This window comes from Pinus tabuliformis, chromosome 5_1 (assembly GCF_031772625.1).
Source record: "Pinus tabuliformis cultivar Carrire ecotype Pingquan chromosome 5_1, CPIR1, whole genome shotgun sequence".
Taxonomy (NCBI): Eukaryota; Viridiplantae; Streptophyta; class Pinopsida; order Pinales; family Pinaceae; genus Pinus; species Pinus tabuliformis.
The window spans coordinates 711,349,655-711,375,479 of NC_142305.1; the positions used below are offsets into that span (position 1 = coordinate 711,349,655).

General features: G+C 40.1%; 1 protein-coding gene across 1 annotated transcript in view; it reads left to right on the forward strand.

Annotated features, from left to right (window-relative positions):
• LOC149166906 (protein HCC2-like) overlaps positions 1 to 25,825 on the forward strand; it is a 390,521-nt gene that overhangs the window by 309,784 nt on the left and 54,912 nt on the right. Inside the window, exon 4 of the mRNA XM_089432819.1 lies at positions 5,667 to 5,864. Coding sequence (XP_089288945.1) covers positions 5,667 to 5,864 — 198 coding nt within the window. The remainder of the gene's footprint in view (positions 1 to 5,666; positions 5,865 to 25,825) is intronic.

Below are 25,825 nucleotides of genomic sequence, written 5' to 3' on the forward strand. Positions count from 1 at the left end.
GCTCTATCTCGTCCCGATAGGCCTTGGGATGCCTATAGGGGGTAGTAATCATTGCCTGTATGCCCTGCTCAAGCTCAATAGTGTGCTCAAACCCCTGGTCTGGTGGTTGACCCGGCGGAATCTCCCCAAATACTATGGCATACCGGTCAAGGATGGACTGTATCTCCGGGTGCACTGTTTGCCCTGTAGTCCCTGCCTTCGATGCACGCAGCTCTACTGCCCACTCTATGTCTCCCTTCCGGAAGACTGCCTCCATCCGATGAGTCGAAACAGTCTGAGGTGGATACGTATGTTGTCCCCATATCTTCTCATGCCTCCCTGTCTTCTCATCATCCCACTCCATCTCTAGGGTCTTCCAATCCGTCATGACCTTCCCTAGAGTGATGAGCCATTGAACACCCAGTATCATGTTGGTGTCCAGAATATCGACCACGAAAAAGTGGTCAGTCAATGTGTAGGTGCCCATCGTCACTGAAAGCTCTAGAACATATCGAGCACATGTCATGGTCTGATCTCCTAGGACCAAGACTGAAAACCCATCGAAGCTCTTTGTCTGTATGCCTCTCTGCTCAACCATCTGTGCATCGATGAAGTTGTGGGTCGCCCCACTGTCAACCAAAACTGACACTCGCTGGCCACATACCGTCCCTCGTACGCGTAGCGTCAGATACTTGGGAACTCCTCGCAATGCGGCAAGGGCCCCTCTGGTGGGTGCAAAAGATGCACCACCTGCTGCTAGCGGTGGAGGTGGCAAAGGTCCCTGTCCATCATGGCTATCTCCTGCCTCCACACCATCCTCGTCATCCTCTTCTCCACTGCTCTCGGAGAAAACCTCAATGAAATGTGCCTTGCCAGCAGCACATCTATGTCCTGGTGCCCATGGCTCCTGACATGTGAAGCACAACCGCTTCTTCTTCAGCTCCCTCTTGACATCATCGTCAATCTGCACTCGTCCTGGATTCCCCTTTGGAGGTGGAATCCTCACATCCTTCCCCTTAGACTGGAAAGTCTATCTCTGGGGGTAAGGTGTCCGGGTCCTGGGTAAGACATCCTGTAGGTCCCGGGTCCTGCTGATAGCATCCTGAAGGGTGGTCGGTCTAGTGGATCTGACTAGACCCCGAAGTGGCTCTGCTAACCCCTCAACATACATATAGATCCTCCGTGCTGTGGATAGATCTGGCACCATCACTGAGATCCTCAAGAAATCTACAATGTAGGTCTCCGGGCTCCTTGTCTGTTTGAGCCTTGTCAGCTCAACAAAATGCTGCTCTGGATCCCTCCGATCAAATCGCTCCATCAATCTCCTGGTGAACTCGGCATATGTCGTCACCATGGAGTGTCCTAGTGTAACCATCCCATGAAACCACCAATCCTAGGCCTCACCATCCAAATGCAATGTCGCCACCTTGATGGCCTCTGTCTCCGACATCTGGTTAAGCTGGAAATAAATGTCCAGCTTCTCCACCCAAGACTTTGCTGATCTATTTGATGAGCTACCAAACGTAGGCAAGTGGAATCTACTCGCTGCACGGTGGGTGTCACTATCATGATAATGTTGGTACCCTTTGTGATGGTCGCGGGTCTACTATCCCGCTGGAGCTGAACAAAATCACGGAATGAGAGGGATTCCCTGAACTCCTGCCCATAGGCCTGGTACTCTGCAAAATAATCACCCATGTGTCTAGGATCTGCCTCCTGCTGGGCTACGGCCCCCGTGTCTGCTCCTAAGAAAGTGGGCATGGTAGAGCGTGTAGGGGCATGTGAGGTCATCTGCTGCGTAGTATCACGTTGCTCTGGCAAATGGTGGGATGCACCCGATCCCTTACCAACCTGGAAATCCTGTGGGCTCTCACGCTGTCTGGCCTCTACTGCCGTTAATCTTTGCCCCATCACCTCAATCTGCCTCGACAGATCTTGCACTGATTTGAGGAGCATATCCGCAAATCTCTTCCTGCCATCATCTGCCATTGGAGCCTCCTGCTCTGCGTCCACCACTGGCTCCCTTTGTTCTATGTCCACCACAGGCTCCTCCTATTTTGCGTCCACCACCGGAACACAGTCTCCCTCTCCGTAGGTATTCTCCAACCTACGCCTAGTGTCTCTGTATCTCCAACCTCTGTAACAGATATAGGGTTTCTCCCCCAGTGTCATAGATTGCTAGCTCCACAGGCTGAGCCAGATCTATGCTCTGATACCACTGTAATATCCCTTATCAGGAATATACCCCAAACACAAGCAAACTCCAACCAGAGATGGACTGGGAGGGCATTTACCAGAGATGTTGCCTCTAAAAAGAGGACGAGATCCAGAGGCTACCTGGCCCGTTCTAGACTCTGTCTAAGAGTATAATAGAAACACACAAGTGGTATAATAGCCAAAAATGCTCACAAAGATACAAGTAACAATGATACTATATATATCAAATAAACCATAAACAGATACACAAGAAATGCAGAGAGAATGCTAAGCCATTTTATTATACTGAGTAATAAAATGAGTATAGGAGGTGATCAGGAAGATGGCACCTCTACTTGCACAAGGCAAGTGAAGAAATACACTCAGAATAGCAAAGGAATGGCCCCTCTCTGATCTGCATCCAAGCTGCTGGGAAAACTGTTGCGCTGCTGCTGCTGCTAGAAATCAAATGAGGATTTGGGACTGCTCCCCTCCTCAGAAAAAGCTGAAACTCTGGAATCGGACTCTACTCAAGAAACCCAGAAAAACCCAGAAAGCTTTCTTGGAATGGCTGACCCTCGAAAATCACCCCCTTGGGGTTCTGCGCAGTTCCTCACTGCTCTGCGCTACCACTGAATAGAACCCTCCGAAACTCAGCCCAGAACTCTGCCAAACTCCTCCAATATGCAAGAGCTGATCTCTTGCTCAATCCCTCGGCTCAAATCCTCCACAAACCCTCAATCCAGACTGCTCCCAAAAAGAACTGCGTCCCTCTCCCAGTGCTGCGCAGTCCTCCAGAACACTGATAAAACCATTGCTGAAATGCTGAAGATATTGTTGCTGAAATGCCAACGAAAATACCTTGCTCGAGCAGGCAATTGAAGTCCCCCGGGGCTAAGGGTGAGATATCCGAACGGAGACACTCAATGCACTAAACAGTGCTGCAGACTAGCTAAACAGCCAGTGTGCTCTAAGCCAAAACGACTATCACAAATGCACATAACCGAATGATCAAAATGAGGGGGCTCCTCTCTCTTTTATAGCTTTTGCCTCTCTCAATCCCAATGCTCACCTTCTCTTGCGTGATTCCCCTTTTGCCACGTGTTCCTCTCCTCCTGCATAGTCCCTCCATGTGTCTGCGTGGGCTCCATTTTTGCATCCCCCTTTTGGCCCCCTTGGCTCTCCCTTTAAGTCACAACGTTGTGCTACTAGGAAGTGATTTTTATTCTAAAAGTGAGTTATGTCCCCCTTCCTCACTTTTTTTATTTACAAAATAACTATAGAAGGCAAAATTTGGCAAAATTGAATATTCCAATTAGCTGGGGCTAATTAGGAATATTACAGATTAATCCGGAAGACTTTTCTCTAAAATGTTAATGTGATTGCTAATATGAAAATTGATATTGGGCTAATAAGAAAATTGAAGTAAATTGCTCTAAAGCATAGAACATACCATTGTTATCTAAAATTAACATGTTCCCATCAAACTTGGCCAATTGGACTTAAATCTATTGATGGTCTTTGTTGTGAATCAAACAACCTATGTGACACATGAGATATTTAATTTCTGTGGCTTGTACTTCCTTGGGTTGTCGACAAGTTGGATGTTGACATCTGCTGCTGGAATCTGGATCCATTACTTAAAGTCATCCAACTTTTTACTCTATGTATCCTATTTTTCTATTAATATCATCCTTGAAATGATTGACTTCCCTAACATTGCTTAACTCAACATTGCTCATTATCATTGGTAGCCTATTCCCTTGTGATTTTTGGCAGTCATGTATGCTTTGCGTCTTCTTGAATTTTTGAATTATGATCGAAAAATTTGATTTTCCACAATCTTAGGTCCTCTGAAGAAATCTTGAAATTCTGGGTAAGATTTCTTTTCTACCAGAATTTCCAGTTTTCCACAATAACCTTGGGATCATTATACAATTCATTGTGCAAGGGAGTTTTAGAAACAATGTTAAAATTATGCACTTAACTTTGGTTTGGAGTTTTGCCATTGAAATCAGTTTAATGGTTTAGGGCATGGTTTGGTTTTGCAGGGGTCAAGGAAACAGGGTCATAGATTTGCGGGTTGCAGCTGTAGTGGGTAGAGGAGTGCATGTAGAGGAAAAAGTAAAGATGTGGATGGTTTACAAGAAAATAGTAGAATTTTAAAGGTGCCGATGTAGCAAGAAGGAGCAGATGCAGATAAAATGCACTTTGGTGACAATTGTAGACACTTCATCGTGGTTCAGGGGAGACAGGGTTTGGAGATGCAGGGGTAAGGTAAAGTTCAGCGTATGGTTGTTCATGTCCAAATTAGGTTCAGAAACAGATATGGGGTGCAGGAAGATAATTTGTGACGAGTCACAAGGCACAGTGAAGCTCCTCCAAAACAGAAATGAATTTAACCAGAAATTTCACCACTGCAGATGATTGTTTGACAAAAGTTTGAATTACTTTTCTCAGACCAGCGCAAAAAAGTTTATGCTTCAATCTGATAACTTCGGTTTTGCAATCTTACCTGCAAAACGAGTTTTCCACCTGATCACATTTTTGCTCATTTGGCACAGTGATTCTCATGCAGAAAGCTAAAGTACTCAGTCCTCAAAATTAATGCAGTGGAATGTCTTCAAAATGAGGCTATAATAGCACTTGGAAGTTGGAAGCAAAATAACCAGATTGAATAAGCAATAATCCCACATTTAAGAATACATAAGCAAATATTTCAGATGAAATATTCAAGTATAAGATAATAAGCAATAGAACGTACAATCTACACATATTTTAAATACATGTCATGTGGCACATTAATTAGCCTATCATTAATATAACCTACCCATGTAATAAACTTTTTGTTCGTTCTTGCAGAATGAAAAGCAAGTCGGACCTGCAGTCTGTCCTAGGTAAGACATTTCAGATAATCAAATTATTTTGAATGGGGAGAGGAGAAAGGCATTTATAACCACCATGATGATAATATGCATGTGAGTGAAGGGAGGCTATTATGCGTATGTAGATTGACTCATTGTGGATACTGCAACTAGTGAGAGTGTGTCAAACTGCTACCAGATTATTGTTGTGTAACCTGGAAAAACATATTTGGGATGAAAGTCACAAAATGATTTTGCACGTGGAATTATGGATAGCCCTCATCCAAAAAGTGTTTGACATTCCACTATATAATAAGCAGAAAGGAATAGTGAAGACCGTTTCTAAACATTAAATTATCCTGAGATTTTACACACGGTTTTTGTTCAGAACATCACAGTGCCTTGTATGTTGAAATAGAACTGTTGTTTATATAGTCCACCAAAAAAATGCATTAGCAAAGTTGTTAATCTAAGTTCTTCTTGGCTGTTTACTCAGGTCCTCATTGCAAAAGAAACTAAATGAGCATTTACATATCTTTTTGGCTATCTTGATTTTGTGTTTTTTCATTAGTTTGGAACAAGAGAGCCAGTTCATCGGAGTGTCTCATTCTTTTGTTGTTTGTACAGCCTCACAACAAGGTTCTGCAAATATTACCAGTAAACCTTCCATTGGAGGTCCTTTCACGCTAACAGATTGTGACGGGAAGCCTATTACAGATCGTGAATTTCTTGGGGATTGGACCTTGATATATTTTGGGTACACGTCCTCTCCTGATACTGATCCAGAGGAACTTCAAAAGATGGCCAAAGTCATTGATATCTTAGGTGTGCTGAGTTTTGATCATTCTTTCTTTGAGTGCCTTTCCTTCTTATTTGAAATGGACATGTATATCTCCATTAAATTCATAATATCTTCCTTTAATTTTATTCTTAAGATCATTTTATGATGGCAAGATTAGTATTAGTTATGATTGTTAGACCGGGATGCTTTAGCAATCATCTCCAGATTATTAAGTTTATATCTTTTGAAGATTTTCAGCGTATTAGAGTTATTACATTTCTGTCTTGCTTGGCTGAAAAGTGGGAAACCTGATTCACACATTCTTGTACCTAGTCTTAATTGTCTAGAAGGAAAAGGTCCTTGCAAACATCCCTACAAATATTTTCCAAATTAGCTCGTTTGAATCTTATATAATATTGATTGTCTGACAATAGCGGTGGTGTTAAAATTGGCAACTAGGGCCAAACTCCATGTGGGTCATCTTATTTATGGCAGCTGATATTTTTCTTGGATCCCTCTCACTGAGAGGTGTAGGATTGATCTAGAGACATCTGATTCCGATAAGTATTCATGGAGTTATGAATTTATTTGTGTTATAAGACGATTCGTCAAGGTCGGCCAGCAACCTAATATACCCCACATGTGCTCAACGTTTTAGTATAAAAGGAGATGACTTGATAGCCATTTCTACACACACTTCTATCTTGGTTTCTCTCTACTTGTCTTCAGTTTTAGTGGAAGAGAAATCTAGGAGTGGAAGCCCTAGACGTTGGAGGATTGAGGCTGCCCTAGCCGCAGTCAAGAAGAAGAACGCTGCCCTAATCTAGAGGACGCAGTCAAGTGAGAAGCCCTAACGCTACAAGGAGGACAGCCCTAGTATCTACGCTATCAAGAAGAAGCCCTAGCCTATACGCTGGCCTCTACGCAGCCAAGAAAGAGGCTGCCCTAGACAGCGTGGGAAAGAGAGGCTGTTTGGGTGCTCTTGTAGGGAGAAAGGCCGAAGTTTGAAGCTTAGGGCCGCAGCAAGAAGAGGCAATTCAGTGTGGGTGAAATAGGGCTGTTCTGAAGCCATTTTAGGAAGACTGAAGGGATGAAAGGAGGCCGAGTATCTTGCTAGAAGGCCGAGGAGAAAGGGAGTTGTTTGAGGGCTCGTAGAGGGTGGAACAGTCCTCTAGAAAGGCTGCCGCAGGCCTGTTCTAAGGGCTGTAGGATGCCACTGTAATGAGAGGAGGGCAGAGCCATTATTAAGGGCTAGAAGGCTGCCCAGAATTATAGCGAAGGGGACAGCCTTCCCTTGGAGGACAACCGCATTAATTAAGGGCAAATTTGGGCAGATTTTAGGGGCTGTTTGGCTGGGTGTGTAAGGGCTGCCAGATGCCCTAACCAGTCACCACATAAGCAACAGTGAAGGCAGCATTGGAACAACAGTGTTGTGGACAGCTAGGCAATGGAGCATGGTGGAACCATGATGCATGGACAGCAAGACAGCAAGGCTGCCATATGCCCAGAACAACAGTGTTTTGGGCATGACTGTTAGGTACAGCAGTGCAGCAGTACAACTAGGACAGCTAGGCAATGGTACATACATATTTGGAGCAGCGTAAGTATGTTATGTTGCTGTAGGGACAACAACAATGCTGGGTTGCTGTAAGTATATTGAGATAACAAGCCGTGATGGGACAACAGTACTAGCAGCAATGATATTGTGCCACAATGTTCAATGGGACAACAACATGATGAGACAGAACAATGATGGGACTGCCATGTCATTGTGCAGCAGTGGCACAATGGGACAGCAAGCATGGAAAGCATGGTGCAACATGGCAAGCTTGGACAACATGGCAAGCATGGTGCAACATGGCAAGCTTGGACAGCATGGTACGTGGTGCAGTATGGTACAACAATGGGACAACATGGTAATGATGGGCATATAGCAGCAGCGAGAATGTATTGCAGCAACAGAATGATATGATATTGCAGCATGCATATGGGTGCAGCATTGTGCAATGAAGAGCTCAACATAGTGCAACATGAGGAGATGCAATACAGTGATGGGTACAGTCATGATTAGTGAAGCATTATGAAATGCAACATGGTGATGATGGGTGCAGCATGGTGCAACACAGTGAGGTGCAAGATGATAATGAGGTGCAACACAATGATAGGTGCAGCATGGTGATGGAGTCATCTTGGAGAATCAGTTGAAGCGGCCTATCTTCCACTGAGTTTAGCCACCTCATGTATCATCTTCTTAGAGATGATCTATGCTCTTATTTAGATAAGTCAAAGTGTTGACTTCTGTTGTATGTGTACTATCTCTCTCTCTCTCTGTGCTGAACTATTGAAGAACATATAAGAAGAATTGATCAAAGGTTTCCCCACATTGGGGTTTGTCCTTGGCTAGTGCCACATCTTGTGTCCTCTTGTCTTGGCTTGTCTTCTGTGATTTATGTTTATGTTCTATCTGCAGATTATTTTAATGTTGATGTGATTGCTAATCTGGAAAAGATATTGAGCTAATCGTGAAAATTGAAATAAATTGCTCTAAGCATAGAACTTACCTAAAATTAATAGGTGGTGATGCCTATCGAGCACATGAGAATCGACTTCATGAACAAAGGGATAACTATCAAGAGTTTGGTGACAATATTTTAGAAGTCCAGTGTTAGTTGCCTAAGACGTATAGCCGAGGGAGAATTTGAAGTGGTAACTAATTATGATTTGGCTAAAGACTTTCGAGGGAACCCTGAGGATGTTTCCTAACATTTTTTTTGCATGACTGGACTTGTAATAAGAACATTTTTATGTGTTATATTCTTATCCTAAAGAAAAAAGTAAGTAGAAACCAATTTCAAAATTGATTGAGGGTTATTGGCAAGGCATTACTCATGTTTTAGATGCTCTATTGAAGGGCTATCATATTGAGCTTCCACGATTTTCAGTGTTAGGTAGTGTTGACCATGCATATATCAACAATTCCATGAAGTAGTGTAGACAACAGTGGATAAAATTTTTTTAAAGTCATTGTCATCATTGTAATCCCAAATTCTGCAATTTTATTGTAAAAATGATTCTAGTATGACTATGAAGCCATGTAAAAACACCTACGTAAGCCTTTGATTCTTAACAAAGGGTTTCACTCCTAAACACGAATAATTCGCAGAGTTTTTCTCCCAAGCATCCCCGAAAGCTAGAGTGGAATTCTTTGGTAAGGTCTTAGGTGAGTCCTAGTGTTATCGAGTCTATGTATTTTTATCATACTAGATCATGTGTTTTGTGTCGCGGAATTTGGTTGAATCTAAGAGGTCATGTCTATTGTAAAATTCCCTTTTTATGGGTGATTATTGTAAAATATTGATGCAAAAGTGTTGTCTAGGAATATTTTGGTGAATGGTTACTCATAGTTAGACATGATTGCCAAACTATTTTTTAGACCCACTAAGAGGGTGGAAAATATGTTTAATCCCCTCTTTAGTCTTTTTATTTATTTTCTGGCAAAAATGAAAATAAAATTGAGTAGCTAGAAATAATAAAAAAATTAAAATGAGAGAAAAATAATTTCTCTCCAAGTGGAAAATAAATTTTGGAGAAAAGTGACCTTCTCGAGGAAGAATAAATTTGAAGGACTCAATTCCAAGGAGAAAAATCCCTCAAAAATTCGTGGGTCCAAAAGAAATTAATTTTCTGAGGTCCTCTATCAAAAGAAAAATCAAACCTTTGGACCATGGTGGTTAAGTCAAGGATCAATTTTCAAGGAAAAAAGGTTGGAAAAAATTTTTTTGGACCGGGATCAAGGCCTTCATCAACAAATTCGATTTTTTCTTCCAGATCAAGGGACAAGATTTAATTTTGGCATGGATCAAGCAACAACTAGCCGTTATTCTTCGGGATTAAGTCAAATTGGCTGTTTTTTCACTTGGAGGGTTCTCACACTCATTTTCTATATAAGGAAGCTATTGAGCTCCTCATTGATCATCATGTTGTCATTCAAAAATCATTTTGTAACGAGCTAAGCCAAGCTTTGCTGTAACTCTTCTTTTTGAATAGTAATATCAAAAGTCTTTAGGGGTTTATCTTGTGATGGTGTTCCTTCTACTTCTTGTGGTAATGTTGTTCTGAATTATGCTCTAATGCTCTACTGAATATAATTCCTAAGTTATTATTGCATTTGCTAGCAGTTGGATTATCTATTTACATAGGTATCTTGCATTAGGTATCGGGTTCAGAAAAGTGTTCTAGCTCACTCGATCTAGCAGGTATCTCTAGATCTTGAGGGTTTTAACGTGTATCTAGCCCCTTATGATGTAATAACGTTATTTCAAGTGTGTAGAGATAATTTGATATTCAGATCTTGGGTGTGAGGGGAAGTCTTTGGTTGGATCAGCCAACTCCCAAGACAGGAGGCTAAAAGCCCATTGTGTTAAATTCTTCAAGGCTTATCTAACGATTTGTGTGCAACATCTTGGCCATGGCACTAAATTAAAATTATTTCTTCACTCAAATTATTTCAAAATTAAATTTTGCAATAACGATAAATCAACTTGTTAGAGCTAAAAATTTGTTATAAATATTGTAAATAATTTGTAGTTTATTTCTCTAACCCTTGTATATATTTGTGGGGTTTTCTAACTTGGGTTTTGCAGATCTGAAGTCTAGAACCAAGGGTCTTGCTTATCAAGTGTTTTTGCAGGTGTATGGCCCATAGATCTGAAGAAGGAAGCTAAAATTTTTAAGGATTTAACCCTCCTAGCCTAGGGGCTAGGGTTTGAAGGCTTGATCCACTTCTTAGGGCAACATTACACCTTGAAGGAGGCTGTCTAGCCAATTGAAGAAGGCTGCAGGGGTTTTGGAGCAAGATCTGGCCTTTTCAGGCCTAGATCTATCATTCTTGTGTCTTTCTTTACCAACACACACCCTCTTTTGAAGGCCGCTAGCCCTATAAGGAGAAATTTAATTGCAAATCAGGGTTTTGTACGAGGGTTTTTCATTAAAAAAATTTGCAAATAATTTTGTGGCTGTTCTCATCATATTTGTCACCAATGTCTAACTTGTTTCCATTGTAGGACCATCACAAATCTTTTGAAGTCTGGTTTTTAGCCTTGTTGAGGCCCTGCTTTGCCAAAATAGCCTAACGCAAGGCCTGAAGGGCTAAAAACCCTTAGCAACAGGCCTCAAAAGGCCCTCTTAAGCCTAGTCACAAGGGTTGGAGGTACTTAAAAATTGTTGCACTTACCTATCTTCTTGTCTAACCTTTGTTGCAGGCCTAAAATATTTTTTTGCAAGAGTTCTAAATGGTTTATCATTGGTAATTTGTTATTGCAATTTTTCTGATCCATAGAAGTGTTGATATTCTTGTTTTATGAACTAATCATTTGTTTTGCAGGCTTGAGATCCACTTAGAAGGGGTTTTGTGGGTTTGATATTCATTTCATCCATCATACTAGCTATCTAGCCCTAGCTGCAAAGCTCAAGGCCTATATTTTCCATAGCTGCAGGCCTAGAGGGCTCAAAATTTTTGTGTATATTTGTTTCCAGACTAAGGCTTGTTTGTTTGCAGGGCCAACACATCATTGCAATGGGGTTTTTGCGCTTATTTTGTTTGGTAACCTCTCATTGCAAAATTGATCTAGGTTAACAAGCTGTCAATGCAGGGTTAATGTTGCATTTAAGAGGTTACATTGCTGGTTTGAAGCCTAAAAATTGTTATTTGGTCACTAGGGTTGGCACATCTGCCTTTGGAGGAGGGCTATAGGGCCTTGAGGCTTTGACTCACCCCAGCCGTGAGCTATTGCAGACCTATAACCTCGACTAGATCTGAAGCGTTACATGCAGAGATTAATCACACAGAAGGTTTGATAATAAGGGCCTAAAAACAATTAAAATTCACCGAACATTAATACACAAAAAATCTTATAATTGTTATAACCTTTCTCTTGCATAACAATGAGCTACCTGGTGACTTATCTTACTTGACTGTGGGCTGCCTCTGGACTGATATCCTTGACTGTAGGACCTCATAAAGTTTGGCGCTTTCCTTCTATCTCTGAAGCTTACTAACAGTCTTTCTATGCTTTATTGTGGCGTTTGATGATAGTGTTTATTTCTTGTGATCTCTTCAAATTATCATGAGGAGCTTCATTCTTCCTAGACCCTAAGTCTCCGGTGCATCTTCTGCTCAGATCAGATTTTATTTTACAGTTCAGACCTGGCTCCTAAATTGCATCCAAATTTATCACTGTCTATCTTTAGTTAGTTGTGCTTGTATCATTTTTTCACTTGTTCTAACTGCTACATCACCTAAGTGGAGGATATCTTAATTTGCACTCTAACTAACATCATTGTCTATATTGTTTCATTGAGTGATCTTAAAGTGTTTTACTGTTGAAGTTTCTAAGTTTACCAGATAGAAACCCTCCATGCACTTTATTTGATTTATTCCTACCTACTTGTTATGTTACTTAACAAGTTATTTACAATGTAAACACTGAAAATAAACACTAGCGCATGCTCGACATATTATAGATCAACAACTGAAGGAAACAGAAACAATCACACCAAATGACACTGTTATTTTTGGACCAATGTCCCTGGAAAATCCCAATGTGGGAAAACCGGTGCAACTATCCAAGGGTTTTCTTATTAAGCAATATCAGAGTACAATCTGGGTTCTGAAATTGGCCTACCCAACAAAGAATTTCCTTGCCAGTAATGCCTCTCAGTTTCTGACAAATCTACTCCCTGAAACCTCGGATAATCCTTCTGGCAGCTACTCAGCACCAATCTGCCCAAGAATCCCCAACGTCTGCCCAATCTGGATTGCATTAGCCTCTCCTAGCCCAATGTTGGTCCTGCGTCAGCCCCAGGAGGCCCTGCGTTAGCTCTCTGAGCCTCTGCGTCAGCTATGCTAGCTCCTCTGGTGCTTTGCGCAGGACTTAGCTGCCTCTGCGTGGCCCTACGTGAGCACTGGCTTCTCTTGCGTCTCCCTCTCTGGCTGCTCTGTTGCTATCCCAACACTATCTCTGCCTCTCTGTCTCTCTGTACTCAATGCCCCTTAGCTGCTCTCCCGATCACTGATTCTATCTCTCTTAGCAAACCCCACTCTAGAGAATAGAATGACTGATCACTTTGGTGTATTCTCCAAGTGACCCTCAAGCCTCCTCTTATACTTTTCTTGTTGACATCTCAACGGTCGAGATTAAGTCCCTAATCAACAACTAAGATTAGATTTGGCTTGATCCATGTCTTTTAGACCATTCTAACACAGATTCATATTAATACACATTAATATTTTATTTTCCCTAAGTTTAGACTTAGAGACTCCATTAAAAATATTAACTATTTTAATATCTCCTGATCTGTTTAGAATCTGCCCAAACCCTTTTTGGGTATTGGGGATCTCATGTGCCCTAAACTCTCCACCAAATTTCGTGGCTAGAGCACATCCGATACTACCCCAAATCAACATTTACTAATTTCAATTGGCATTTTGTGATCTTCTGTTGAAGGGTGATAAATTGTGATCTTGATTGGTTTGCTACTCTTCACATTGACGCTGTTGAAAAATGTAACTAGGTTCGTTCTTCATAAAATGTATTTGTCAAAAGAATTTGTATTATTGTTACAATGACTTATTAAAGCATGGGTTTCATGCTTGGGTCATCATTTTATTAGTCAAAGTCCCCATTGAGGACTCGTAGGATTAATAAAGAGTCAATAGAGTCATTGTATATTTTATGAGACCCTTCTTGGGCTTTCGAACGATGTAAAAGTAATTATTTTTGAGTCGTAAATAAATTATGTAACCTCCACACCAAGTCAGCCTCAAGGAAGGCAATTCGACCCCATTGGAAGGCTATATATACAAGGCAATTCAATTTCATTTGAGCATCTCACTCTCTCAAGCATAGTTCAATCTTTGGAAGTTGGAAGCTGGAAGCTGGGAAGAAGTGCGAAGTTGAAGGAAGGGTCCAAAAGGAGTGCGAGTTTGGTCTAGGTGAAGGAGAAGAAGAAAATTGAAATTTTGGGCCCCTCTCTCTCTCTCTCATGTGGGTTGGTTTAGGAGATTGAAGTCTCCTAGTCTAGGTGGAAGCTGCTGCTGATGCCGAAAGTTGCTGAGTCGAAGTGTTGCTACTGCTAGGTCGAAGATTGGATCGAAGGAGAGGTTGGCTTGGTGTGGAGGAGGTCTTTGTCTAGGTAGAAGAGTCTCAAGGAAAACTATTGAAGGAAGAGATTTTTGACTGGGTTTTCCCCTAGATAGGGGTTTTGCCCTGGCAAAGTGCCTACATCTTGTGTCTAGTGTTTTTGTGATTTTCATGAACACATAATTTGGTAATTGCTTAATGAAAGATAATATAACAAATAAGTAAAAGAAGCCAACATAATTCACAAGTAATTATCAAGAAAGAGAAATCTAACCCTAATGCTACTAGCATTGATTTCTCAATAGAAGCATCTTAGCATAATTATCTCATTGAGGCAATCTAACATTTGTTGACATTTGCACCCTCATTGTAAGCTTTCATCTAGCATATCATAGATCTATGAGCATTCTTAACTTGCTTGCGAATTGCATTTATCTTATACCTGTCACTCATTCTTGTCTTATGATGTTAATATCTCTTTAAAATGAAGGTACTTTTATTGCAAGTTATCTTTTGCTCATACATTGCTCTTTCATCTTATGCTAACTTTTTCTTGCAACATCGTTTATCTTATGACTTGATCATTATTGTGCAAGTATTTTGAAATCACCTAGGCATTTAAGGCACTGGCCTCTCATTGATCTAATTGAATCTATCTTGCTGTGCTCAACAATTTTGCTTGCCATGTAATTTTAACTCAAGTTACTAAGATAATCAATTGTATCTCTTAGACTTGTTGATTTACAACAAGTTCCTCATTGGATTTCCACCTTCAGGAACTACCCCCCTTAGCTTGCCCAGGAGATAGCTTAAATGGAGTGAGTAGGGATCATAGTGAAGATGGCTACTTTGAGCGTTGCGCCTTAGGTGTACACTTTAGGTGGCAACATTTTCTAGTACCATTGTCGGGGATAGAGCTTTTTTGTTCTTGGTTTTGACTAACTTTTGGTTTTTGGCATATTAGATTTTTAGAGTAAGATTCATGTTCAAGTGGCGACTCCACTTCTTTCACTTTCTGCAAGAATTTCTGCTAGAAGCCTTTTTCTCGTAGTTTTCTTGCTAATCTTGAACACGAAGCTCTCCCTAATATCCCTTTGCTTTTCCTAACCAAGTTGAATAAGACATCATGGACTTGTTCGCGCCTTGTAACTTTACTAACCTTCAAGGTTATCCGCATGATCTTCCAGAAAGGCTTGAGTTGTTGCCTTCTTTCCAAGGCAATAATACGATTAATGATGAACCTCACCTCAAGGCGTTTAAAGTTTTCTTGTGCAAATTTGCTAGCCATGCTAATTAAAATCATGAAGATGTGAATATGACCTTTTCTGTCATTTCTTTGGAAGAAAATGCTCTAGATTGGTTTACTGACTTTCCGGATAACTCTTTTAATTCCCTACAAGCTATCATCAATTCCTTCAATAATCAATATTGAGATAAAAAGAACAAAAGGGATTTGCTTTACGCTATTAACAATATGAGGAGGAATGAAAATTACACTGTTAAAGAATTTAATGAGAGGTTTAATGTTGGAATTTCTAAGTCTAACTGTTAGAAACCCTTCATGTACTTTTCTGATTTATTTCTGCCTACTTGTTCTGATTAATTAACAAGTTATTTACCATGTAAATACTGAAAATAAATACAAGTACATGCTCAACACATTACAGATCATCAATTGAAGGAAACAAAACAAGCACACAAGTGACACTGTTGTTTTTGGACCAATGTCCCTAGAAAAACCCAATGCGGGAAAATCGGTGCAGCTATCTGAGGGTTTTAATTATTAAGCAGTTTCAGAATACAATCTGGGTGCCAAAACTGGCTCACCCAATAGAGAATAATCTCGGCAGTAGTACCTCTCAGTTGGAGACAGATGTTCCAGCTGAAACCCCGGATAAACACTCCGACAGCTCCCAGCTCCAATCTGCCCCACGAAAACCCCAACGTCAGCCTCTAGGGATTGCGTCAGCCCTTTCTGGCCCAGCGTCTGCCCAGTGTCACCCTAGCTCGCCCTGCGTTAGCCTCTGGAGGCATTGCGTCAGCCCTTAGAGCCTCTGCGTCACCCACGCTGGCTCTCTGAGGAACTGTGCAGCTCCTAGCTGCCTCTGCGTGGGCTCTGATTGGCTCTACGTGATCCTCTAGCTGCTCTGTGTCCCTCTCTCCTAGCTTCTGTGTTGATCCTCTTGGTACTATCTCTGCCTCTCTGCTTCTATATTCACTGCCCCTCAGCTGCAACTCTGATCACTCCTTCGATTTCCTCAGCAAACCCTGCCCCAAAAAATTGAATTCTTGATCAACTCGGTGTGTCCTCCAAGTGACCCTCAAGCCTCCTTTTATACTTTTCTCGTTGACAAATCAACGGCCGAGATTAAGTCCCTAATCAACGGCTAAGATTAATTTTGGCTTGATCCATGACTTTTGGACCATTCTAACACAATTTTATATTAATACACATTAATATTTTATTTTCCCTAAGTTTAGACTTAGGGACTCCATTAAAAATATTAATTATTTTAATATCTCTCAAACTGTTTAGAATCTACCCAAACCATTTCTGGGTATTGGAGATCTCGTGTGCCTTAGCCTCTCCACCAAGTTTCGAGGCTAGGGCACATTTGATGCTACTCCAAATCGACATTTAATGATATTATAAGAGATTTATCTCAAGATTAAAGGCCTCTAGACAAATCTTTGTTACTCCATTACATTGATGCATTTGATGTTGACACTTCTTATGAGCTAATGCATGGGAAACCCTGCTAATGTAAGGGCTGTTCAGACCTTAGCTAAGGAATTAGAAGAGTGCAGGAAAGCATCTGGGAAGTTCGAGATTCCAGAATTTAAAGAGAAAGAGATTAAAGAAATTGAAAGTGATCTTATTAAAGAATTGACTCAACTCGTTAAAAATATGCAAACGGATCATATGATTCAAGTCATGATTCTTCAAGATCGTTTAGTTAATATGGAGAAGTCTCAAAAACTGCCAGATCCGCTTGACTCTACCAATATCGTTTATCAATCTTTGCCATATTGCAGACCTTGTGAGAATTTTCATGATGAATCCACTTGTGCTGTTGCAAGAAGAGTCCTCGATAGTGGAGTAGCGAAAACAAGTCATTGAATTAATGTTGTTGAGGATGCCCATCACTTGTCTATAGAGGATCATTTCGATAATGAAAAGGAAAATGATAAACATCTTATCAAGGAATTAAATCAAATGATTAAGGATATGCAATGCATTCAAGCACATTTGATGAAAACCATGGAACTCAATCAGGCAAAATTAATAACAGATCATATTAGGAAATGAGTGCCATGGAAAACAAGTTAAAGGTTATGGAAGTTAACCATTCTAATCACATGTCCATCGTGAAAGCAGAGCACATGCAAGCAATTAAGGACATGGAAGCGAGACACACCCAGGAAATGAATGCCATGAAGATTTATCACACACATGAGATGAAAACTGTGGAAGCCAATCAGATTACTCTACAAGACAACTTCGCGAAAACCAGTGTTGCACACATCGCGATCGGGATTTAATCGGCGCCGGGAAAAAAGCGGAAAAAATCGTTAAAATCGGGAAAAAATCGGAAAAAAGCGGGAAAAAATCGTTTGGCACAAATTGAAAAAAAATTGAAAAAAAATGAATATTTTTGTGCCAAACGATTTTTTCCCGCTTTTTTCCGATTTTTTCCCGATTTTTCCGATTTTTTCCCGATTTTTCCGATTTTTTCCCGATTTTTTTCAAAAAATCGCGATTTTTTCGATAAAAATCGCTATAAAAAAAAGGGGCGATTTTTTCGATAAAAATCGCGCTTTGAATCGGCAAAATTAAAAAATCGCGATTTTACGATTTTATCGCGATTTTATCGCGATGTGTGCAACACTGGCGAAAACATAAATTAATTAAGCCAAATTAATAGCAAGGCATGACAAGGACATCGGTTCCATACATAAAAGGTTGGGAAGAAATGGAAAAGTTACAAAAGTTTCAAACTTGTCTAGATGTCGAAGAGATTTCAACAGATCACAAGCCTCCCAACCCACTCAAGCACGTGTCATCTAAAGAGGGTTTAGTTGGGAAAGACACGGCCATAAAGAAAATTGAAGAAAATCAGGTTATGGTCATTGGGAAAAATCAAGAGATCGGTCTTGGTCATAATATTTATGAGATTGATCCATCACCCATAACAGAGCAAATACAGAATGAAGAAGGGCATGTCACAAAAGTCTTGGATACCTCAAATTTTCCATCTGAGGATTTTCAAGGTCAGGCAAAAAGGCTTGCTTTGATCACATCATCATCATTATCACGGTCTACTAGGAAGAAAGGAAAGAGGCAATAGGGGAAAAGGGATATGAAAGACGATTCATCAGTGATAACCACGATCAGGCTTCCATGAGTCAGAAATTAGAGAAGAAAGAGGAAGAAGCTTGATGCATTTGATGACTGATAACAACATGACATTCAGATAAGTCAAAGTCCTAGCATATCAGGATCATACATGACACATCAGAAAAGCAACCCATGGATCTGCGTGAGAGTCGACAAGTTCTTAGCGTGAACTTCATTGATAACATCTAATGCCATAGGGCATCTTTGTATTGTATTTCTAACCTTATCCCCATAGATTAGGTTTCATTTATGTTATTAGAATACATTTCATTTCAATATTTATGTTTTATGCCATTATATTTAGATTTCATTTCTATATTGCTAGAGTTCCAACACTTTATATTATATGATGATTTTGATTTGTACTTGAATAGATATTTTCTTGATGTTACTTTGTTTTCTTGGATGTAGATTTTGGATTCTCATATTCCTTCACTAATGCAATGTGTCCCCAAGTAGAGCTAAATGTTGACCGTGCATATGTTAACAGTTCCAGGAAGCGATGTACACAACAATGGATAATGTTTTTATAGTCATTATCGTCATTGTAATCCCAAATTCTGCGATTTTATTGTAAAAATGATTCTAGTATGACTATGAAGCCATGTAAAAACAGCTAGGTAAGCCTTTGGTTTTTAGCAAAGGGTTTCACTCTTAAACACGAATAATTAATAGAGTTTTTCTCCCAAGCATCCTCCAAAGCTAGAGTGGAATTCTTTGGTAAGGTCTTAAGTGAATCCTAATGTTATTGAGTCTATTCATCTTTATCATACTAGATCATGTGTCTCGTGTCACAAAATTTGGTTGAATCTAAGAGGTCATGTCTATTGTAAAATTCCCCTTTTATGGGTGATTATTGTAAAATTTTGATGTAAAAGTGTTGTCTAGGAATATTTTTGGTGAATGGTTACTCATAGTTAGATACCATTGCCAAAATATTTAGAGGGTGGAAAATATGTTTAATCCCCTCTTAAATCTTTTTATTTATTTTCTGGTAAAAATGAAAATAAAATTGATTAGCCATAAATAATAAAAAAATTAAAATGAGAGAAAAATAATCTCTCCAAGTGGAAAAAATAAATTTTGGAGAAAAGTGACCTTCTCGAAGAAGAATAAATTTGAAGGACTCAATTCCAAGGAGGAAAATCCCTCAAACATTCGTGGGTCCAAAAGAAATTAATTTTCTGAGATCATCCATTAAAGGAAAAATCAATTTTTTAAGAAAAATCAAACCTTTGGACCATGGTGGTTAAGTCAGGATCATTTTTTAGGGAAAAAGGGTTTGAAACAAATATTTTTTGGACTGGGATCAAGACATTCATCAATAAATTCGAATTTTTCTTTCAGATCAAGGGACGTGATTTAATTTTGGCATGGATCAAGTATGAACTAGCCGTTATTCTTCAGGATTAAGTCAAGATAGTTGTTTTTCCACTTGGAGGGTTCTCACACTCTCATTTTCTATATAAGGAAGCTATTGAGCTCCTCATTGATCATCATGTACTCATCAGAAAATCATTTTGTAACAAGCTAAGCCAAGCTCTGCTGTAACTCTTCTTTTTGAATTATAATATTCAAAGTCTTTGGGGGTTTATCTTGCGATGGTGTTCCTTTTCTGCTTCTTGTGGTAATGTTGTTTTGAATTATGCTCTAATGCTCTACTGAATATAATTCCTAAGTTATTATTTCATTTGCCAATAGTTGGATTATCTATTTGCATAGGTATCTTGCATTAGGTATTGGGTTTAGAAAAGCGTTCTAGCTCACTCGATCTAGTAGGTATCTCTAGATCTTGAGGGTTTTAACGTGTATCTAGCCCCTTATGATCTAATAACGTTATTTCAAGTGTGTAGAGATAATTTGATATTCAAATCTTGGGCGTGAGGGGAAGTCTTTAGTTGGACCAGCTAACTCCCAAGATAGGAGGCTTAAAATCCCATCTTGTTAAATTCTTCAAGGCTTACCTAACAATTTATGTGCAACATCTTGGCCATGACACTAAAATAAAATTATTTCTCCACTCAAATTATTTCAAAATTAAATTGTCCAATAAAGATAAATCTGCTTGTTAGAGCTAAAGATTTATTGTAAATATTGTAAATAATTTTTAGTTTATTTCCCTAACCCTTGTATATATATGAATTTCTTGAATATATTTGTAGGGTTTTCTAACTTGGGTTTTGCAGATTTGAAGTCTAGAAGCAAGGGTCTTGTTTATTAAGTGTTTTTGCAGGTGTATAGCCCACATATCTTAAGAAGAAAGCTAAATTTTTTAAGGATATAACCCTGCTTGATCCACTTCTTAGGGAAACATTACACCTTGAAGGAGGCCGTCTAGCCAATTGAAGAGGGCCGCAGGGGTTTTGGAGCAAGATCTAGTCCTTTCATGCCTGGATCTATCATTCTTGTGCCTCTCTTTACCAACACTCGACCTCTTTTGAAGGCCGCTGGCCCTACAAGGACCAATTTAATTGCAAATCAGGGTTTTGTATGAGGGTTTATCATTAAAACAATTTGCAAATAATTTTGTGGTTGTTCTCATCATATTTGGTATAAAATTCTAACTTGTTTCCATTGTAGCACCATCACAAATCTTTTGAAGGTTGGTTTTCAGCCTTGTTGAGGCCCTATTATGCAAAATAGCCCTAATGCAAGCTCTGAAGGGCTAAAAACCCTTAGCGGCAGGCCTAAAAGGCCCTCTTAAGCTTAGCCACAAGGGTTGGAGGCTTTTAAAAATTGTTTCCCTTGCCTATCTTCTTGTCTAACCTTTGTTGCAGGCCTAAAATAATTTTTTGTAAGAGTTTTGAATGGTTTATCATTGGTAATTTGTTATTGCAAATTTTCTATTCCATAGAAGCCTTGATATTCTTTTTTTATGAACTAATCATTTGTTTTGCAGGCTTGAGATCCACTTGGAAGGGGTTTTGTGGGATTGATATTCATTTTATCCATCATACTAGCTATCTAGCCTAGTTGCAAAGCTCAAGGCCTATATCCCTCCCCGAGAGGGAACACTGCTGATCGAGAACATTGAGCATAGGCTATCCCTTGTCTTTATGATTAGCCATGGACTTGGTGAAGGGGGATGAGCAACGAGAATCCTGGGTGAGGGTACTCCTTAAAGCCATGGATTTGGCTGAGTACATACCCTAGTATGCATTTTACCCACAAGTTACCTTTGTCTCTTTATTGATCAAAGGGCCATGAACTTGGTCAAGCTTGCCAGGATTGCCACCCATTTGGCCAATGAGTGAGGAGACTTAGGTGTGTGTAACCTTTACCAAGGGCAGATGTGCCTGCCATGGACTTGTTGTGGTAAATTGATCTCCCCTAGGTATTGAATGCAAGTGTTCTACCACTTGATCGTTGAGGATCATGTTGGGTGAGGGTTAGTTAGTGGACATAGGGTGTGTGATCTTTACCAAGGTCATTTGTGATTGCCATGGACTTGGTTGTGGTAAATCGATCTCCCCTATTGTCATTGTGGATCATTCTTCCGAGATGAGATGAGATGAGATGAAATGATGATGCAACTATCAACTTTCTTTATGTGGAGATGATATCTATGATATATTCTTTTAGGTCATGGAGCTTGACCTGGAGACCAATAGGGTGTGTGTGATCTTTACAACTAGATAGGTTTAGATCAGTATAGCTTCTGGTAAAACCAAACTTCGCGAGAGAGATAACTATCAATCCTTTCATAGCAAGTCCTAGGGGCTTGCTTCAACCCATAGAGACCTTTCTTCAACCAACATACATGTGTCCTTCTATCTTGTATTTCAAACCCCTGAGGTTGTTCCAAGTAGACTTCCTCCTTAAGTGAGCCATGCAAGAAAGCAGTCTTGACGTCCATTTGATGTAGGCTCCATCCTTGATTGGCAGCGAGAGCAATAATAAATCGAATAGTGGTATATCAAGTAACCGGTGCAAATATTTCATCATAGTCCACTCCTTCCTTTTGAGAGAAGCCACGAGCTACGAACCTGGCCTTATATTTTTCAACACTTCCATCAACTCCATGTTTAATTTTGTAAAGCCATTTTGAGGTGACCACAGACTTGTCCTTAGGTCTAGGCACCACGTCCCAGACATCATTCTTCATGATCGATTCATATTCCTCATTCATCACATCTTTCCATACTTGGTTCTTTACAACTTCTTCGAACGAGCAAGGTTTAGCTTGAATAATAGTACTCGTGGCAGCCAAGTACCCTTGATACCTATTAGGCTTCTTACTTTCGCTTAATGTCCCTCTTGGAGCAGTATGTCTTTCAGCATCTTCGAGAGTATCTTTGAGCCATAGTGATCTTTTCCTTGAGGTAGAGGGATCACTAGGAGGTGGATCAATAAGATCAATCGGGTCATCAACATCAAGCATAGGCTCATCCAATGGAGGTTCTTCTTATTTTTCGGTAGCATCATCATCGTCCTTCCTTGAGATGGGGAGAGCTTTGGCTTTCTCGAGGGTAGCGTCTTCGTCAAAGACAACATCTCGGCTTACTTCCACATCTCTTTCACCAGGTACATAGATTCTATATGCCTTTGAATTTTCACTGTAGCCGACAAATATACCTTTCTTCCTGGAAGCTTCCAACTTATTTCTTTTCTCTTTAGGCACATGAAAGTATATTGGACAACCAAAGATTCTAAAATGAGAAACATCAAGTTTCTTACCAATGAAGACTTCCTCGGGTGTCTTGAAATCCAAAGCTTGATGCGGGCTCCTATTTTGAACATATACGACAATGTTGGTAGCTTCTCCCCACAAGAATTTCGGTAGACCTTGATCATAGATCATGGCACGGGTGGCTTCCATGATTGTTCGATTCTTCCTTTCAACAACACCATTCTGCTCAGGAGTGTATGGAACAATTGTCTCCCTCTTAATGCCAACCTCTCTACAAAAGTCATTGAATTCATTTGATTCATATTCGATTCCATTGTCGGTCCTCAACGTCTTGATCTTCTTCCCTGTTTGATTCTCTACCAATGCTTTGAAAGAACGAAACCATTTGAATACTTCATCCTTCCTCTTCAAGAAATAGGTCCATGTTTTGCGTGAGAAGTCATCCACAAAGATTGCATAATATATGTATCCTCCTTATGAGGTTACGGGCAAGGCACTAATAGGTCAGAATGGACCAATTGAGGAATATCAATTTTTTTGCTTTCACTAGAAGGGAATGGTCCCTTTGTATGTTTCCCAACTGCACATCCTTGACAGACTCCTTCATAGTTCATGTTAAACTCAGACATCCCTATGATCATCTTCCTTACCCTAGGGAAGGCTTTGTAATGTAAGTGGGCAAACCTCCGGTGCCATAGCTCACATCGAAGAGAAGTATCAATTGCCAAAGCTCCCAAAGGACTTCCACCAACTTGATAGAGACCATCAACCCTAAATACAAGAGTAAATGCATCTTATGGTTTCTATGCCAACTACGTACCTTTCCATCAATGAATGCTACCTTGAAGACTTTGCATGCATCGCAAAAATAGATACCAGGATCTTCAAATCGGGCATGTTACTGCTTAAACTAGCAGGGGTTCTAGAAAGGGATCATATAGAGCAACTACTAGGTCAAGGGCAACAATGGAGCGATAGCCCACTGTCACCTCAGCTAAGGCTCCCTGCTCTTTACGAACTTTCACTGATGGGAGGAGACCCAGTATAAGGGGAATCACTAGATGAATAGATCAATAAGAGGATAATGAGTGATTCCTAAGGCCAATTCACAAGAGAGACTCAATTATATGGCTTTCTTGCTCGAGAAGCAAGGTGATATGCTCTCTAGGAAGGGCTAAGAGGATTCTCGAGGCTAGGGTTTGGGAATGTATCTTGTAAAGATGATTCCTAGGCCTAGAAATCCTTATGGAGAATTGGTCTTTATGTGATCTTTGTGGAATTTGAGTTGTAAAGTTGCGGGACCACATGAGACCAAGTGGACCCAGAATTAGGTCAAGGATGTGGAGTTGATCAACCAAGGAGGGGCTTGACCTAATTATGGAAGAGAAGAGGATCAAAGGAGAAATTTTCTTTTGAGAAATGAATGCAATGATCCAAATGAGGACACTAGCCAAGGGAAACCTAGGGCAAGAAACGATCTTTGAGCTAGGGCTTGCTATATCTCAAGATCCCACTGTCAGAATTTCTTGAAATTTGGAGGGCCTCTAGAGAAAACCCTAGTGCAGTTATGAGTAAGAGATTGAACGTTTTTTATGGCGACAATGGGAGAAAAACGAGGCCCTAGGTAACCTATGGAGGCTAAGCCTAGAAAGAGAAGGAGAGGTGAGAGAAATATCCGTTAAAGGTGACCAACGATGGAAGGATTAGTGCCTTATCCTTTGGGAGAGATGGAGTCAAGGAGAATTTATAGCTTGGAAAAGATTTACCCAATCAAGGAGGCCTTTAAGCAGCTTCGTATGGCATTAGAGCACGAGAGCAGTTACTTAAGGTCTTTATACTTCGATATGCAATAATTGATGACTTATTGAGATTTATTTTAAATAAATATTCTCTAGGAACATTCACCCATTCATACATGACCCATGTAATGATGCAATGCTACAAAAAATCAAAATTTCCACATTTTCACATAGGAAAGCAGTAAATTTCAAACTTGTATAGCAAAAATCCCAGCAACATTCATGTGACAAAGTAAATAACAAGAATAAGCATGAAAAAGACTACTTACATGTGCAAATGAGTATATCCAATCATCAAATTATGCCAATAATGAAGCTCCAAGACGAGAAATAGATCCAAACATCAAAATTCATCCATAACATCCAAACTCTTCCTCCAAAAGGGAATGAAAAATTCTTCAAAGAGCTACTAATCCCAAATCCAAGTGATGATGATGAAAATGAATCATCTCACTTCTATTTATACAATCACTAATGAGTTTGATTTGCCTAGTTTGGCCTAATTGAGCCCCAAATAATAAAATAATGTGCAATAATAACATCCATTGGTGAGAAGACCACCAAGATAGCTCAATAACATAATATTAAGAATCTCAAGAGGGTCAAATGATCAATAAAGTGAGTCGTTGGGCCTTTGAGGAGGCCTAATGAAGTCTTGAGTGTGCCATGATGTGAGAATGGACCTGAAACATAATGGACAAGGGGTTGGCCCCTTGTTGTTGAAGCAAATCCCCGTGGTTCCCCCAAGTGGGTGTGAAGGACACAAGGACACCCTCATGGGTCTCCAAGTGGATCGAAAATGCCTGTAAACCATCTGTGAGGGCTAGGGTGATGACATAAATCCTCATCTGGACCCTAGAACATATGCCAAGTGTATGGTGCAAGTGTGGAGCCAGTTGGGCATGGTGAACGAGGTGCATCATCCCCATCCAAAAAGGTGGAACACGAGCAATTAATGAGTGGTGCTGGGGATCCATGAAGTACTCTTTGTTATGATGGAGGCCCATGGCTCTCAATGCTCACCCTACAAGTGCCA